Source organism: Vigna radiata, chromosome 4 (genome assembly GCF_000741045.1).
Source record: "Vigna radiata var. radiata cultivar VC1973A chromosome 4, Vradiata_ver6, whole genome shotgun sequence".
In the NCBI taxonomy this organism is placed as follows: Eukaryota; Viridiplantae; Streptophyta; class Magnoliopsida; order Fabales; family Fabaceae; genus Vigna; species Vigna radiata.
The window spans coordinates 5,883,039-5,895,291 of NC_028354.1; the positions used below are offsets into that span (position 1 = coordinate 5,883,039).

Sequence of the window (12,253 nt, forward strand, 5' to 3'; positions counted from 1 at the left end):
GTTGTAGTTTTTGATTTCTCGTGACTGTGTAACAAAGGAAAATAAAAGAAAATGTAAAAGAAAAAACAAGAAGAGAAATATACAAGTTGTTTGTTTATGAAGAAAGTGAGATGAAAATGAACTAAAAAATCTCATTTTCAAACGTGATAGATAAATAAATCAAAATAAAGTAATGGTATACTTTATAAAATTACAATTGAAATGAAATTGAAGGACCAAAATTGTATTTAAAAAAATACATTGACTGCCACTTTTTTAATTTAATAAAAATAAATGAAATAAAAAGTGAAATTATTTACTATATGACTCTTTTATTTAGTTATAACAAAATTTTCTTGTTTAACCTTCCTTTATCTTCGAAAATGGGTAGTTGATTTTAAAAAATCTAGAAGTTGAGATGTCAGCTTCAAATGTTACAGTACACAGCTAAGCTAATGTAAGAGAATAAATTATGTTTTCATAGTGACAACAAAGTAGAAGATGATATAATCATGACAAAATATTAATATCAATGATCAAATATTATAAATTTGAAAACCAACATCTTTTGCGAAAATTTATAATATCCAATCTAGTTCCTACTTGTTTTCAACATTTTATTTACTTTGTAATAATTACAAATTACAAATGAATAATATCGTTTCAGGACCAACGTACCTACAATAAGTCAATAAGCATAACAATAAAAGTTCTGCAACAACAACAAAAATGGCAAGGCTTATCATTGAAAAAGTTCACTCCCAAGAGTCACGGCACCAATCTCATCGTTGAATTGAGAATACATGGGAGCAATTTCTCTTTGAATCCGCTCCAGCTCTAGCACAATTTGCGCCATTGATGGTCTTCTACAAGTAGCATCCACACACTGCAATGCCAACATCAAAATTCGTCTAGCACCATGTTTTTCTTTGTATCCCAGTGTCATGTCAACAACTCTGTCCAAGTCAACACTATTTTTCACCTTCAAATTAGTTAAAGTTGGGATTAGTAAGCTTGAGTTGGAAAGTCCAAGAACAAGATCCATCAAGTTTGGAAGCATTGAGCATGCATAGATATATACCTGAAATGCTATATTTTCATCTGGGTGTAACATGTTTTTGTTATGTGCATCACAGCCACATATCAACTCTAGTAAGAACACCCCGAAACTGTATACATCACTCTTCTCCGAAAAGTTTTGTGGAAAGCTCAACCTTTGTTCATGGGAAATTAAAAACTCGTTTAGTTTCAATCAACAAGGAAAGTTAAAATTGTTCAGATTCTACATTTGAAATTTTAGCGTACTCTGGGTCAAGAAAACAGTCTACATTTGAAGACGAGCCTGCCTGATCAACTTGTGTTTGCAGTTTGCAGAATCCATAGTCAGAAACCTTGGCAGTAAAATTTTCATCTAACAGAACATTGCTAGTTCTAAAGTTTGTGTGAACCAAAGGAGGAACCAAACTGTGAAGATGTTCCACTCCTGATACAAAGTAAGATTGAACTGAGTGAGTTTTGAATTCCAAAAGAAACAAGATAATAAAAACCATAGCCAAAATTGGTTTACCTTTGGATGCGCCTAAAGCAATAGACAACCTTCGCCACAAGTTTAACCTTCCAACAGGTAAACCTTCACTATCTGCACATTGCATAAACACATGCATGAAGCATAAAATACACAACTCAAGATGCAATAAATCTCACGTAAACATGGAGGGGAAGATTACCATATAGGTGACTCCCTACATTGCCGTTAGGGAGATATTCATATACAAGTAATTGTTGATGGCTATCTTCATAATAGCCTATGAGCTTGACCAGGTGGATGTGGTGAATATGAGCTATCTGTTTCACCTGCTATCCGTTGAAAGAAATCAAAATACTTGGTAAAGGCCTTCTAAACCTTCTTATGTGGCAATATATCAGAACAAAAAAGGAGACTTTTAATTACATTTAGGACGAAATCTTTTGTCAGAGCAAATAGACGCCTTTTTATAGCCACAATAGAACCATCTTGAAGCAAGCCCTTGTATACAACACCAAATCCACCTTCAACAATGATATTATTACGACTGAAATTTTGTGTTGCTTGTTCCAGTTCCAAAATTGTTAACTGCCTTGTGTTTTGTGGAGAGAAAGCAGTGACATGCTGTGTGTTGACTCTTCCCATCTCAACTGTAAAAGATAATGTCATGTTATTCTAACAAAATGAATCACAAGACTGATTAGTTAATTTTATCAATTCATTGAAGAGATGAAGTGAACTAACCGGTGGGAGATGGCATAGAAGAAGCAACCTCAGATGTTTGCCTCAGAGATTTTTTAACACGCATTAAGCAGATATAGACAGTCACCAGGATTACAACGACAACTATGGCAGCAATAACGCTACCAATTATGGCAGAACTCCTTCTTCCACCTGGTTTTCTATCTTGAGTTTCTGGAAGAGGTGTAAGTGTTGGAATGTCATTATTCCCATCTATCTTTGTTGTTACTCCACCTGTTTCTCAAGTGGAGAGTTTTTCTTACAACTTTTATGATTGAGCTGAGGTTTTCAAGGAAAACATTTGAAGTGAAAAGTGAAATATTTTATATGTAGAGGTTTAATATCCCAAAACCTTATGTTACCAAAATTGAAAAACAAGTACGGATAAAAAATCACTCCTATATCCTCATCAATTAAATTCTGTAGTGAATCTCAATGTTTGACTCAGTTTTATCAATCAATGGCTACTCTCAAAAATTCAGAGAGACGGAGAGAAGGAGCTTACAGAGAATTTGAGAAAAAAGCACCTGGATCTTTTAGTTTATAGCAGTCAAGACAAGGCCATTGCATTTGACATGGATATTTCACAATGCTGCATCCTAATTGCTGTGGACCTCCAAGCGAACCCTTGAAAGTGATCAAAGCCTCAGCTGCAATCATCAAGTGTATAATTCAGTAACTGCAACAAATTCAATCATTGCCTCTCCCAAATTCTGTCCTCTTAAACTAGCGGTATGTGACACGATGGCCAATGTGTACTTCCATGTGAAAAAGGAAACATTGATCGAATGTACAAGAGCATAACTTCTAATTTTGATGTTGTCCCTTGCAATAATATAATAATAAGAAAAAAAAAACACTCTACCCATGTCAATATGTAGCAGGTAGGTACATTCATAACGTGCAAATAGAAATACCAAGCCAGCAGCAGTTGGAATTCAGTGAATCAAGAACTACATTCATGGAAAATTTACTCCTTTTCAACATGAAGTCCCCTGAAACTTTTTGATACAGAAAACTTTTTCAAGAATGTTATATAAAAACAAAAAAACTAGAAAACCGTACCGTGGAATTTGTAGGTTGGTCTGTTGGGAAATAAAAGATGAATCAGTATTATGAGTAGAGGCAGCCTTAACCCCCATAGCAATCGCATTGTAAACATGCATCAGCCAAGGAAGTCCTTATGAATTCTCAGTTTCTGCTTCTTGATTTGAGAAGCAAAGACATCAAACTCGCCTCTGAGACCTTCGTAGCCCACCCCTACACAGTTTCAAGTCATTAAATATTAAGAAGAAAATCTCACCCCATAATCTCATGAAGAAACATAGTAAAGTATGCTCATATTCATAAGTATCAGTCAAATTCCACTGAAAAACTAGCATGAAATAATGGAGATACCACAATGTAAACCAAGATCCAAAGTGACAAAGGAAGTGGATCAGTTAACCAGAAATAGCACGAGGGACAAAGTTCACGAGTGAAAAGTGAACATACCAAGAAGTGTAATGAACTGCCATAATGGGAATAGATTATAGACACAGCAAACTGATTTATATAGCGGTCAAAATTGAGGGGAAAAGAATTGAATTCACACTTTGCATGCTTCTAGAGTAAGTTACATATTTACCAAGGAGATCTGGAAGTAGTAGAAATAATTGTAAAAGTGATTGAAAAGGGAAGGTTAGTGTAAGACTCTAGTCTATAGCATTAGCTTCCCAAAAATCCAAGCAGTGGTCTTGGTTGACTATAACTATACTATACAGCTAAGAAAGGCCACAAGAAAAGCTGGAAAACGCTTTAAACAGGTTGTCTTCATTCAAATGGACAGGTGGAATTGCTGCTTTCTATTGAACATTGTTACGCCCATAAATTTCCATAGCAGGGAAATGGAGCTCCAAATCCCAAAATATTCCCAAGGAATCTCAAAACCTGGACTAAGAGCCAAGAGTTTTTCAGGAGCTGGTGAAACAAGACAGTATTTTCAGCTAACCAAACATCATTTACCTCTATACCAAACTGGTTTTCAGAATTATTTTCGAGGCACATCCTCAATTACCTGCAAGGAATTGAAATTATATTCACTGATTCAGCAAAGTGTAAACAGTTTTACAAAAGCAAAATCAGGATCTTACTTTGTTTTTTAACAGCAGAACAGCATTGTTCATACTGCAAAGTGCAATGAAAGGAGAACAATGTGGTGAGTGTGGACCATGGTAAAAGCATAAAGTGGTGATTCTTAGGAAGGTAAACTACAAAAGCCAAAAACATGATCTTTGTCAGGAAAAGCTCGTCGAATTTTAGATCTCTAGAAAGAGTTGAGGCTAAAGAAAGTACAGTACAACTAGAAAGTTTCAAATTGTGATGATAATTCAGGTTGGATATAGAACTGATTTGAGAGATATAATCCCAAGACAAAGAAAGGGTCACCATTTACAGGACTCATTGCATAACAGAAACAGTAAGAGGAGAGAAACAAACAGGGAGAGAATCTGTTCATCAATGCAGTACAGGCTCTTCTAGTGTTGCAGAGGTCCTAATCCTGATAGCTGTTTTCTGTTTTTCTTTTAATTTTGTCTATACCCTTTTATTTATTTTGTGTCACAAAGCAAAATTCTTATTCCTAATATCTATAGATCCAACAGAAGACCACATTGACTGCTTTGCTTACGCATTATTAGCACTGGAGAAAATTAGGAAAAGGGTTCCCACTTCCCAGATAGCAGCCACTAGAAATGGTGCAGACAATCTTATTCATTTATGGTTCTTTCACACAACTCATTATATCCATCCTGAATCATGACCAGTTGAGAATAAGAACTTTGAATTTCTACCTTTTTTTCACGTGCCCTTGGGAAGTGCCCTGAAGCTAGTAAATCTTAGGTTGTTGTAGCTTAAACAGTTAAGAAAAACAGGAAATGCAAAGTTTCCACTTTGATTAACCTGGTTTTGGTTTTGGTGTGAGTCTTGTTTGTTAAGGTGAGAATGAAGAAGGTGGTGGTGTGTCCAATAACATGGGAATAGGTGTGCATGGTGTTGTTGTATTAAAATGATGGTTGAGAAGAAAGGATGGTGACAGAAGAGGGAAAGGAACATCCTTGATCCTAAAACGAAAGGACCATGGGACTTTTGGATTGAACGGAGTGGTCTGTTACATGATGGTGACTGAAGGTGTTTGTGGGGACCGTGACTGAAAATGTTGAGATGCAGAATAGAAAGATCACATGAGAAGAAGGCTCTGTAATGGTAGATTGGCCATTAGCAGGGAAGTCACATGCTCAAAAATGCTTTTGCCTTTCATGGTCAAAAACATTATTCTATTCTCTTTTCTAAATTTATCACTTTTACCAACTTCCATCCAATATCCCTTCATATAACACTTTTTTTTCATACGCTAAAATCATTTACTCTAATTACTGTTTTACGCTAATCACAACTAACTCAAATTCGTATGCACCTGTCATTCAATCATACAATTCTATTGTATTGTCAGTCTCACCAATAAATTAAAGAAATCATAAAATCCGTACCAGGAAGAATTCGTTAAAAAAAAAGTTTAAATAATACATTCTTTTATTTTTTTTTTTCAAAATAAAAATCAACTTAAATTTTTTATTATTTTCTAATAATAAGTATTAATGAATGTTAATGAAATTTAATTTAGGTCAAATAGTATATTTTAGTTGAATTTTAATATTACTTTAAATATTAAATGCTATAAATTTATGTTTTTCTTTATATTATACTTTTAGTATTATATATTATGTAATTCTTATAATATTTTTTATTAATATCAGTTTGATTTTAATTTGTCAACTGTTAAATCACTGACCATTTAATCAATACTTTCACCAGTTCAATGACTGATTTATGACTATTAGACTTTTTTTTTTAAATAAAAATTAATCTATATAATTTAATTATGAAGAAATTAAGTGCGAGCTTGTAAGAAAAACTTAAGGAGAATAAATTATTTTTTGCTTAAAAAATTATACATCTTACTTTTTTATTCTTTTTTTTTCTGAACTCATTAATTAAAAATATTAAAAATAAATACAATTCTACCAGCTAAATCTTTTACATGTGAAACATTGTACCAGTCAAAATTTTCAAGTCATTTTTATTGTGTGAAACATAAAAATATTAAGTGAATGTAATGTAACTTTAGAAAATTATATTTATTACTTTAATTATAAATGCTTCCTATGGTCCATTTTAAGTGTCATTGAAGTTCAATACACAAAATTAAGAAACACGTTACTAAAATTCAATTATATGTTTTTGATAAAATAATCGTCTGATTCTTTTTCTAACCAGTAATCATCTTAATTTATTATGTCACAGTGATTTATTAGAGTATAATTAATATTTTATTATTATGTGTAGTGATGAATCTTCCACCAATATTTTTGGAATAAAAGTTTTATATAAATATATAAAAAAATTTAAGATGTCGAATATATAAAAAAAAAAATTATAATGTTATTGGACTTAACCCGGATAGTAGAGTTATTAACTTGTAGTCTACTATTTGCACCACCTTCTGATTGTTATTAAGGTCATATATTTTTATCGTTTTTATTGAGTTGGGTCGGGTTTATAAGAAGCGGGTTCAAAATTTTAGTACACATTCTCATTTTTAGTGAGTTTGGATAAAGATATGAGTAAGTTGTCACTCTATTATTAAAAAAAATAATTTACATATACATTTTTAATTATTTATATATTAAGTTGTTAATTATATTCTTACTAAAACATGAAAAATATGATTTACAAAAAATAAACTATATGAATAATTTATTTGATTAATATAAAAAAAATGATATTAAAAGCTGTTGAGTTAATGTCAAAATTATCATACAATAACATCTCAACTTTTATGGAATTAATACTAACGTTTAATTGCAGAATTACTATTTATATATTTATTTCTTTTAAATTTCAAATTTGAAAAGGTAAGATTAAGTACTCAATTAAACTTTTTATTACTACAACTAATCAACTTAAATAAACAAATAAATAATTTTAATAGAGTTCAGACGAGATAAAATTTTCATGGAGAAAATTCAAACTTAATCAACCCAAAATTCTTCTTTTGGGCGACCCCGAAAAACTCTATTAGCTTTTGCTTCTTGCAACCAATGTTAATATTGAAAAGACTAAAATACCCTTAAATTAAAATTTAATTTCCAAACTGGGTTCTTCCCAAATTTCTTTCTTGCATACTAAAAAACTCAAAACATTTTGAGTTGAAAATTTAAGAAGCTTGCTTGTAAAAACATTTGATTGTTTGACGAGATCGAAATTAGAAAGAGATCATTATATCAGAATCCATAACAGTAGATACAGTGGCTAACCAAAAACAAATGGAAGAAGGCAAAAGCAAATAAGCAATGGTGTAGAAGTAAGATATTAAGGGCATTACATTACATGCTCTGTTCTAAATCTAGGGTGAGATTTGGCAGTGATTATGATAGAGACAAAGCATATCAAGCATGTTGTTGAACAACACCACTGTGTTTGGGTCTACTCATGTTGGTTGGGCGAGTGAACCTGACATGGTAGACCCCCATAGCCAAAACCACAACGAAAGCAACACCAAAGACAATGCCAGCTATGCCACCAGCTCCTAATTTTCTGCTACCACCTTCGGGTGTTTTGGCTCTGCTTTCATGAATTTCAGTGGCTTCCACCTGTGCTACTAAGGGCATTGGTGAACATTTTGATGTTGCACAAGGGTCTCTGCTCTCGGGCTTCTTTTCATTGGGATGAAAGAAGTTATATGCAGATGGTGAAAAGGCTTCGGGATTCTCGTACACAAGCCCATGAGGGGCTCTTTCTTGGGCTACAACAATCGAGACAAGGGTTAGAGAAACGAGGGAGAGGAGACACAGAACAACGGGATTCATGTTTTTGTTCTGTCTCCTTCACTTTCTGCAAATCACTTGGAAAAAGAGTGAAATTTTCTAGGTGTCTTCAACTGGGTTTTATAATGCTATGGTTCTGACATAAAATGGTTGTTCCTTGGACCTCAATTTTTGTGTTGGGAAACATAATTATGACCCTTCAAACTCTCTGCAATTCCCAAACTGCCCATTAAAATTTAATTATACTAATGCCATGCATAAACCTTCCCAACTATTGATCAATGGACTTGTTCTGTTTGATTCTTTGGTGCTATATAGTAACTAACTGGTTTTAAAAGAGTACATTCCAGTTCAAACGGTGGAACAGATGTAACAACTCTAACTACTCTGTCATCTCCGCTGCCACTCAACATGTTAGCGTTTCTTTAATTCATTGAGTTTGAGTTGGTAATTGTTAGAAGTCCATTCTAATTCACAAAATCGACTTATAAGATGGGTTTAATTGCTTCTTTTGTCTTCAGTTTGGTTGAAGTGTGTCAAATTCGTTCTCAGTGGTTATTATTCACTTTATCCATTGCAAAATCAGGGATCGGACCCATTAAGTGGTTATTATTCAATACTCATTTTAAGTTTTTGACACCATTAGTTTGTTTTTAACGAAGATGACTTGATTGACACAAATTTTTTCTATATGAGGACGAAATTGACATTTTTCTAAAAAGAGGACGAATTTGACCCACTTCAACCAAACTGAAGACAAAAGAAGCAATTAAACTTACAAGATGATATTTGCATCTGAATTGACTTTATTTCTAGTCGATTTTTCATTTAATCTTTTTATCAAATATGTGTTGATCGCTTGAAAATGTTTGGGAAAAGAGGAGTGGTAATTGAAGCATGGGGTTGGTTTAGCTTAGAGGTGCAGCAAAGGCCCTCTTTGGGACATTATTGCGAAGGCACAACGCAAAAGCGCATGCAAGAGGTGAATGTTTAATCAAATGTATTGTTCTCCGTGGGAGGTCCCACTATGATGCATTGTTAACTAAAAACAGACTGTCTTCTGTTTCCCAAAACTAAACTCACTTTCTCATTCTTTCCTTTTCCTTTTATAGAAATATTAAAATTTTATAGTTAGTTTCAAAGTGTAATATTATTGAACTTAGTGTAACCAAAAGCACCAGCAAAAATTGAAAAATAAAAAGGATCTCTCCCATGTCTCCGACATTTTCAAACTTAGCTGATAATCAATTTTAATCACAAAAGATCTTGTATGAGCAAGTTAATAAGATAAATTCTATTATGTTGATTAAGAATCGGTTCCCTATCCGTTAAAACCCCTCTTTTCTGTAAGAAATCTTTTGAATTTCTTTTTCATAAAACAATGTTGAAATTATCATGAACAAAACTGATGAAATTCAAAATTCTCATAATTTAATTACTTCCATAAATTTTCACGTAGGGCTTGAACGGAGGCTAAGGGACTTGGAAGGAGGCTAGGCAACGCAAGAGACAAAACATTATCATATAATTTAACTTAGTCAGTCAAAATGTATTTCGACCATTATGAAAAATTTAGGGGTGTTGGAAGAAGCCCCGAAATAAAAAGCAACATAAACTTGTAATGGGCCAAAAGTTCATGAACTCTCAGCCCATTTGCTACATTGTTGCAATAAACTTTTTACCGTACTACTTAAAAACATGTAAGGATTGTGTTAATTAAGTTGTATGAAATCAAATTAACGTGACTACGATTGAATTGGATCATAAAGTTTAGACTTAAATATGTTTTTCTTCCTGTACTTTGGAGCAATTTTGGTTTTAGTCCCTCTTTCAAATTAAAGTAAAATTTAGTTCTTTCAACCTTAGAAAACTCTGGTTTTAATCATTTTTATCAAATTTTTTTAACTTTATTTACTGTTTCTAAAATTAGAGTTTTCTAAAATTGAAAGACTAAATTGTACCTTAGTTTGAAAGAGAAACTAAAATCAAAATCGTCCCAAAAATAGAGACTAAAAACATATTTAATCCTAAAGTTTATTATTAATATAAAATTATATAAAAATTTAAGATGAAGTATGGATTGAGTGTATAACTGTGAGTAAATTAGAAAAGAACTTAGATAACTAGAGAGTAAAGTGTTAAACAGAAAGTCTTAAAAATAAATCTGAAGACATGAACGTTTAAATACAGAGTCTTAAAAAAGTTTAAGAAAACAAGGATATTTAATTATTTCATGATTTCTTAACAATTAATTGGATAACAATTTAATTATTTTATTAACTAGGAGATTAAATAAAAAAAATTAAACATTTTATCCATACACAAGATTTAAAAAATGAGAAATGTAATTATAAGTAGTTCAAATGTTAAGTATTTCAATTTCTTTAAAGTTTTATAAGAATTTCGTAATTATTATCTTAAGTTCCTTTTATCTAAAATTTGGAATGACAAAAATATTATTATATGCAGATATTTATAAATAAAATATGTGTTTGATATTTATTATTCGTGAATAACATATAATAAATATTCTAATACATGTTTATAAATAAATTGGGTGTGGATAGTATATTATCCATAATTATTTTTAAAATTTAAAATTAAAATTTAATTTATATTTTATTAAATTAAATTTAGTTAAAATTAAATTTAATTTATATATTATTAGATTAAATTTATTTTATATTATATTTTATATTTTTTTGTAATTTTATTTTAAAAATTCATAAAACTAGACACGAAGACAATGATTAAATAAATAAAATACTTGATATGGTCAATGACTTTATATTTTGCACTTATTTTTAAATAATAAAATTGAAAAATTATAATTGACATCCGTCACTTTAAATTTCATTTTAGAAAGCATGTATTCCAAGTCTTATTATAATTTATGACTTGTAATATATATATCTGTATTGATGTGATAAAAAAATCACCACTATATGACTGTACTGTTTAATTCAGAAGTTAATGGTTTGAAGTTAGCTATTTTTTCGTATATAAAATGAACGTGACATGAAGACGAATCATAAAATAAATATAGTCTTTCATAAGACTAACGATGACTTTCTTTAAATATTTTGTTTTTTAAATTTTTATTTTGAAAAAAGGTTTTCTACAAGTTATAACTATCGATTTTGGCTTATGACATACATTTAAATTAATATAATAATAAAAGTCATCGCCTAGCTATATGTTATGTGACTTTACATTTGAATATATAAGTTGATATAATTGAAATTAAACCTAAATTAACCAGATAATGAGTCAATAGAAGGGATGGAATTATAAAGATAATACACTATTATCAAGTTGATAAGAGTTTGTAATGATAAGTTCGAATATTATGTAAACTCGTTTAAGTTATTGGCCATGCAGAAATATTGTATTTCTTTAATATTTTTAAATTAATAATAACTATTGTTTCTTACGATATACGTCAAAACATTAAAAGAGGAGTATGATTTTATTTAATAGTAGTTTTATAGAAAATAATAACAATAAATTGAAAGGATAAACATATTATACTTATCTAAAATTATTATAAATTTTCACATGTTAAAATAAATAATATCTTCAATATATAACTATTCAGTCTAGAAATATCAACGAACTTAAAAAAAATACGTTATTTTAGGAAAGTGACATGTTATTTTAAACACCAGACTATATATCCAGAAATTTAACATACATCATCAAAATGATAATATTAAAGAATTTAATGATTGAAAAAATAAATGTTATATAATAGGTAAAATCAAGTATAACAATTTAATAGCCACTGTAGCACATAAATTCATCTGTTCCTTTTATTTAAAGTAGTGACAGGGAGACGGTATCCTATACAAACTCTACCCGTTACCATCGAAAGAGGAGAGAATAACAAAAAGAAAGTTGAAAACGTGAGATTCACGAATAAAACACGACAAATTTCATAAATACTAAAATCCCAATAAATTAATTACAGCTACTATTATTGTCACAATCACTTCTCCTTTCCTATCTCTGTCTCTTTCTGTACCATACCAATCACTGTTCAATTATCCATATTCATTTACACAAAATAAAATATTTTAAATTATCTTTAATTTAAAAGTCATAATAAATGTTAATTTACTATTTCTCTCTTGGTGATTGAATT

General features: G+C 30.7%; 2 protein-coding genes across 7 annotated transcripts; both read right to left on the reverse strand.

The window, feature by feature from the left end:
- Positions 1 to 555: 555 nt before the first annotated feature.
- Positions 556 to 5,512, reverse strand: LOC106758989 (probable serine/threonine-protein kinase PBL28). Of its 6 annotated transcripts, none has more exons than XM_022779701.1 (11): positions 3,740 to 3,862; positions 3,311 to 3,505; positions 3,111 to 3,198; positions 2,773 to 2,895; positions 2,249 to 2,479; positions 1,931 to 2,154; positions 1,707 to 1,833; positions 1,547 to 1,618; positions 1,285 to 1,462; positions 1,061 to 1,193; positions 556 to 961 (listed from the first exon to the last, which is right to left on the reverse strand). In XM_022779701.1, the coding sequence occupies exons 3-11, from the start codon at positions 3,112 to 3,114 to the stop codon at positions 722 to 724; spliced, it is 1,332 nt and encodes a 443-aa protein (XP_022635422.1). In that variant the 5' UTR covers positions 3,115 to 3,198; positions 3,311 to 3,505; positions 3,740 to 3,862; the 3' UTR covers positions 556 to 721. The 6 variants fall into 6 exon arrangements, with proteins under 6 accessions (XP_022635422.1, XP_022635421.1, XP_022635419.1 ...); XM_022779700.1 differs by having other exon boundaries at positions 3,111 to 3,246; XM_022779698.1 differs by lacking the exons at positions 3,111 to 3,198; positions 3,740 to 3,862 and adding an exon at positions 5,077 to 5,512.
- Positions 5,513 to 7,520: 2,008 nt separating this feature from the next.
- LOC106759005 lies at positions 7,521 to 8,339 on the reverse strand. Its single transcript, XM_014642018.2, has one exon. It carries the CDS (start codon positions 8,149 to 8,151, stop codon positions 7,732 to 7,734), a length of 420 nt encoding a protein of 139 aa, XP_014497504.1. The 5' UTR covers positions 8,152 to 8,339; the 3' UTR covers positions 7,521 to 7,731.
- Between the last annotated feature and the right edge of the window lie 3,914 nt (positions 8,340 to 12,253).